The sequence below is a fragment of the Nyctereutes procyonoides genome, unplaced genomic scaffold (genome assembly GCF_905146905.1).
Source record: "Nyctereutes procyonoides isolate TBG_1078 unplaced genomic scaffold, NYPRO_anot_genome, whole genome shotgun sequence".
NCBI classification, from domain to species: Eukaryota; Metazoa; Chordata; class Mammalia; order Carnivora; family Canidae; genus Nyctereutes; species Nyctereutes procyonoides.
The window spans coordinates 1530636-1536635 of record NW_026575136.1 but is presented as its reverse complement, the minus strand read 5'-3'; the positions used below and the strand labels follow the sequence as shown (position 1 = coordinate 1536635).

Sequence of the window (6000 nt, the reverse complement as noted above, 5' to 3'; positions counted from 1 at the left end):
CAATCCCTACAAGGGTAACACAGGGAAGCTGTCAGTAAAACAGTTTTTGTCAAAGCAAGGGCAATTCATAACTGAATAAATCTAGAATGGGCAACATCTCAGTCTCTTGAGCACTTTATTTGTTATAAATACAAGTCAATACCACAAGATGGCACCTTCTTACTCTCAACATCTACGATTACAAACAATTATCTTCATAAAATGGTTTCAGCTTTTTAATGGTTTTAGGTATTATTGAAACCTTATAAAAGCAAGACTTGCTACAAACAGGATTGGTGTTCGATGTATATTAAATGAGGTCAGATAATTAAATTCAAAAAAAGAATTTATAAATATTCAGATAAGAAAATTGAAATTACAAAAGCAGAGTTTGTCATCGTTAAACTGAATTACAAGTGTGGATGGTATAGTACTATATCTACATGGCTAAATTTCTGTTAAAATACAGTTTTAGTAACCAAATAATCTACCTCATTCTCCCTCATTTTCCAATATAACCACCTAACACTCAATACATATTTCATTCAGAAGCCACCTAGCTTTCATCTAAACTAGCATTCATGCCCACTCTTTTTTTTTTTTTTTTTCAATAAACGCAACCCGTGAAGTGCCATCATCCCCTGGCTACAAAACAAAATACAATATTTAAAGGTAAAAACTCAGAGAATTTCTGAAATGGTAAACCATTCTCTCTGTGTTCATGAAAATAGGCAATCCAATTTGAAAGTCTTTGAACCAATGTAAACTCTAGAAAACTCAGTGTTGAATTATGGGAAGAATAAAGACTTGCACTAATATAGTGCATAACAAAGCAGTGTCAGGCTCGTCATTTACAGTAAATGCCTTGATTGGACTTTCCTCCAGATTGTCATCATGCTGCTGAAGATAAAGTTTACTGAAGTCTGTGGGAATTCCATCATGTTTTCTTCCTCCCATTTCCAAACAGGAAGAGAAGGGTTTTCAGGACCCTTGGGAAAATCAAAAAATTAAACACACACCCACAAACAACTTGAAAGCAAAATGGCAGACTTAATAATCCTTGACTCCATGTCCAAATGAAGTTGAGGCAATATTACTTTTGCAGTATTTGTATTCTGCCCAATGTGTCACATCATGAGATTCCTCAAAAAACTGAGAAGTCTGAGAGCTACAAAAGAGAAAGTGGTTAAGGCAGTTGATGTCTACATTTGGATTTCTTTTTCTGGTTACATGTCTAAGTCTCCATCATAGGCTAAGGTCAGAGGCTTCTGTTGGGGAGGTGTGCTTTGATGTGGTTTTGGCTTCTTGCTGCAAAGGGAAAAAAAAAAATCCTCAGATAAAGGTTCACAGAGTTCTGTTTCATCTGCCAAAGACAATTGTGAGATACAGAAATTCAAGTAGTTAAGTGGCAAAAGATTGAGCGCTCTGAAACTGTGGGTTTCATTTTTGTATACTTGCATATTTTAACCTTATTTTAAGGAGAAGCTATCATTTTTTTCCCCCAAAATCCTAGAAAAGGACTTCATGGAAACAATGAACTTGGTAGAGAGCTACTTTTCTCGTCTTGTTTATACTCAGTAATAAAAGCATCTGATGTTCACTAATTCCTAAGCTACTGTGACCCCCACATCAGAGATGTTTCACATGAGCAGCTGAAGCAGCCAGATTCCTCTGCCTTAGCCTAGTTCTGTGAGTAAGTAAACATGCCTCTGTGCTGGCCTCAAACCTGACATTTAGATGCTATGTCACCAGAGTCTGTCAGGAAACTTTCTCTGATCCTGCACCATGCAGGGTCACTCTCACCTGGCCTGTTTCACCTGAGGTTGACAATTTTGCCAGGACAGAAAGGGCTGCTCCTCCTTCTCACAGAGAAGCTGGAGTTGAGTAACCTTGGCAAATCATACAGTGATAGCCCAGATCTGGGGCAAGACAGCCTGCATTATACTTTGTTTCTTAGTGTGGTTGAAACTCAGTTTGCATTTATGAATGTTTATACTTTGAATTTTGTCACATAGTGCCCCACACCTACCATACTGTCTCTCTTCCTTCTTCAGTGCCTTTGCTTTGCCATGCCTTTAGAGCTCATCTCTTTGGGGTTACCCTTACAAGTAGGGAGCCAACTCTTTCCTTGTCTCCAAATGTATTAATTTTACAGTAGCATCTATTATTAATTAGAAATATACTAAATGCCCTGCCTTGTATTCAGCATTTTACATAAAATATATTAAAATACCTCATAAAATATCTCAATTCCAGAACAACCTTGAGAGAGGGAAAGCATTAGGGTCAATACTTTTTTTTCTTTCTTTTTTTTTTTTTTTTTACAGAGAAGGACTAGAGAGATCACTTGCCTTCCCACAAGTCACTGAGTGGCTGAGGCTGAAATTTAAGCACATCTAACACATAAGCCTAGGTCCTTAACCTCTTCAGTCCACTCTCTCTGTATCCATGCCATTAACTTGGCATGTGGTAGAAACATTTTGTCTGTACATGGGAATTTTTAAGCTTTGAGCTTAAATTAGAAATACATTTTAATGTATACAATTCAGTGGCATTTAGTAATACACAATGTTGTGTAACCATCACCCTATCTTGTTCCAGAACTTTTCAAAGAGAAATTCTGTACCTACAGAAGTGGTATTCCTATCTCCCCCACCATCAGCCCCTGGCAACCACTTAACTTTCCACCTCTTAGAGATTTGCCTATTCTGGATATTTCATGCAGATGCAGTGATAATATATGTGGTCTTTGTGTCTGGTTTCTTTTTCTTTATTAAAATGGAGAATTTTGTATTAGGTGAATTTACCAAACACACAGACATACACACAAAGAGATGCTTGATAGAATTAAAATGGGTCTAAGGAGAATCACCTAATTTAAATGTTCAAATTCTAAAACTATCTTCCTTGGTTTGATAATGCAGCAAACTTAAGAAATTAGAAATGGTTTTTAAAATCACTATAGGAAAAGCCACAGGTTCCATCAGTGCTCCTGCCTGGCATCTGTGGGGCAGTGGGTGCTCAATGGGTGAAGAGCTGAGTGCTGGGCATGGGCTGCAAGCAATTACCTTCCAATCCGAGAAGCCGAGGAGAGGCAGAAACCTCCTGTGGGATCCTCAGCCACTAATTTCATGCTCTCAAAAGGTATTCATTGTATAATTATTAGAATAACATTCAATTTAACTTTATATTAATATATATTTCAGTGGCTCTAGTTCTATTGCTTGGCCTAGACTATAGCATAAAGAATGATGGACCCATGGGGATCCCTGGGTGGCTCAGCGGTTTGGCGCCAGGGCGCGATCCTGGAGTCCCGGGATCGAGTCCCGCATCGGGCTCGCGGCATGGAGCCTGCTTCTCCCTCCTCCTGTGTCTCTGCCTCTCTCTCTCTCTCTCTCTCTCTCTATCATAAATAAATAAATAAATCCTAAAAAAAAAAAAAAGAATGATGGACCCAGCTTGAAATGAGGTCCAGAGAATGCTAATTTGCAGCATTTAAAAGTACTAAGAAATCACACAACAGTTTAGGACAATTGGGAAGTGACAGTTTGTGCATTCACTGTGGTGGTGTTTCTGGTGATAGTGGAGGTTGTCCTGATACAAGACAGTTCATCTGAAATGACAATTGGGATCTTCCCCATTCTATAGCTCCTGCCTTTTGGAAGGGATGGGAAGAGAGAGGGAGGAAATGTAGGTGCTTCCAAATAGTTTTTAACAATCCATTCTTAGTATTTGCCAAAGGCTATTGGGCAAAGAGAAATGGAAGAAGAGCTGGGGAATGGGGAAAGGGACAGAGAGGGCTGAATCCATATATTGATACTGCCAGGGAGACATCTAATTTTGGCCACCCTGTGTGTTAGGCCTATAAAATTCTCCAAATATTTGAGTTATTTTTATGAATAAGTTTCCATGTATGGAATTTTGGAGAAAAAGAGGGGTCCAGATGGGGTGGCCCACATAGGGTTTGCTGGGGATCACTGGGATGAAGGCCTTATTTTATTATGAATCTCTTAGAATTGTGTAATCTGTCAACAGATAGATTCTAATATCCTAACTATAAATAGTTCTCAAATGTTGGCAAACTGAGTAAGGTGGTACATGCTGGGTAGCTGTAGCTTTACAAAGCTTCCTAGCTAGGTAAAAAGATCCCTGAGAGAAGGGGCTGTGTTGCAGGGCTGTCCTTAGTAAATCCAGCAACTAGGAGATCTCCCTTTTTTTCCCTTAAAAAATATTAAAAATATTTTTTTTTTCTCTTCAACTCTGGTATCAGGGAAGGTGCGACCACCTCACACAAAATCAGGACCTGCAGATGCCTGCCTCATAGGCCACCACCACTCATCCTGTACCCAAGGTAGATCTCTAATCCATCACATTATTCTTGCCTGTCGAACTGAGGTGTCGCCTCATAACTCTTCCTAATGGAGCACTCGTGAAAGCCACCACCACTTTCGGGGTTCGCACAGGGATAAAGCTATTAGGCAACAGTGGCTGTACGGAGATCACTGCATGACACACATTTAAAGTGACCTCTTCCGTGATCAGTTGCATTTTAGCAAAGGATGAACGTGTGAAGCTGGGAAAGCAAACTGATTATCGACTGTTGGGCAAACTCTTGGCACTTAATAGCACCACTGAATTCAAGCCCCAAGGACTCATCCCCAGGGCAGTAGAAAATAAATAGCTTGATGAAAGCCTGAAATGGTGTTTGGGTTAGGTAGCCACTCATGAGGGCAGAGCCTCTGGAAGTGGGAGCACTACTCAAAACTGGGCCAAACGAGGGCCCATTTGCTGAGTTGTATTGGGCAGTGCAGAATAGATGTGCTGTAGTTATCTGGAACAATTTTCTGGCACTATGTCTAGATTAAGCTTACCCAGTGCTTGTCTTCACTAAATTGCCTCATGGATCTTTACTGCCAGGGGAGCAGGGGCATCAATAATATTTCAAAAACTCTGAACACTAATGGTAGATGTACAAAGGGTTGTATCTGAACGAAGTAGTCCTTAAGAAGGCTATTTTTCTATATTTTCTCAAAAGCATTTCTAAGTTTTATTATAAATTGCCTTCATCTAAAGTATACACTTAAGGCCTAGAATATTATAGTAGTTCTCTTAGCCTAAGTCTTTTATTTTGGGGAGAAAATATAAAATCTCAAAGACTGTCATCTTCTAACTCCTCTGCAAGCTATTTAATAGAAGTAAATGCCATGAAAGTATCTATTTGGACTCTTTAGGTAACTCATAAGTAACAGTAAATGGTATGTGTTTTGATATCAATAGGTCTGTTCCTAGGTCTATAGCTTACTTGGGAAACAAGGAGCTTCTAAAAAATATGAAAGCTATTGATGGCACATTGAATCTAAAAAGTTTTTAGGATTACTCAAGAGAAAGAAATTACAGACTGGAAGACCAGTGGAAAGAGAGACCTTCTGGACCTAGGCAAACCTAGAGGTGATTTTACCAGGCTGATGACCTCAGAGAAGTTATTGAACTTTTCTGGGGATCACTTAGCTCTCTTTAAAATAGGTATAACAGTAAAAACACAATAGATTATCATGAGGATGGGAAAGGCAACCTATGTATAATATTTATTTATCCACTATTCTACTTTGGGTGGTAGAGGCAGAAGATATTTATAGAAATTATTATAATCACAGCCTTGAGTAAATGCCAGAGAGGAGGAATGGCCAAGTTATTCTAGGCTGTTTGATGAGAAAATGCTAGCATTTGAGTTTTACTGGGAAGAACCAATAGAGTGTCAATATCTAATGATGAAAAACCATTCTAGATGAATGGGATAGGAGGAGGAAACCCTGGAAACAGAAGTCTCCTTGCAAAATTAGAAGGTAACACTATAAGTACCCTAATATAAGGTGCTCACAAAAAATTATCCTCCAGAAAGAGGTGGTAGCCTTATATTCAATACTTATAACTTTTTCATATAATGAAGAGTTTATAATATAAAGAAGTGCATAATAGACATCAAAACTACACATGCACAGTACAAATAAAATGATGAACTTC

The 6000-nt window shown here is 38.7% G+C and overlaps 1 protein-coding gene across 1 annotated transcript in view; it reads right to left on the bottom strand.

The window, feature by feature from the left end:
- Positions 1-270: 270 nt before the first annotated feature.
- Positions 271-6000, bottom strand: part of LOC129495535 (thrombospondin type-1 domain-containing protein 7B) — a 741731-nt gene continuing 736001 nt past the window's right edge. Inside the window, exon 27 of the mRNA XM_055303120.1 lies at positions 271-1287. Coding sequence (XP_055159095.1) covers positions 1206-1287 — 82 coding nt within the window. The 3' untranslated portion in view covers positions 271-1205. The remainder of the gene's footprint in view (positions 1288-6000) is intronic.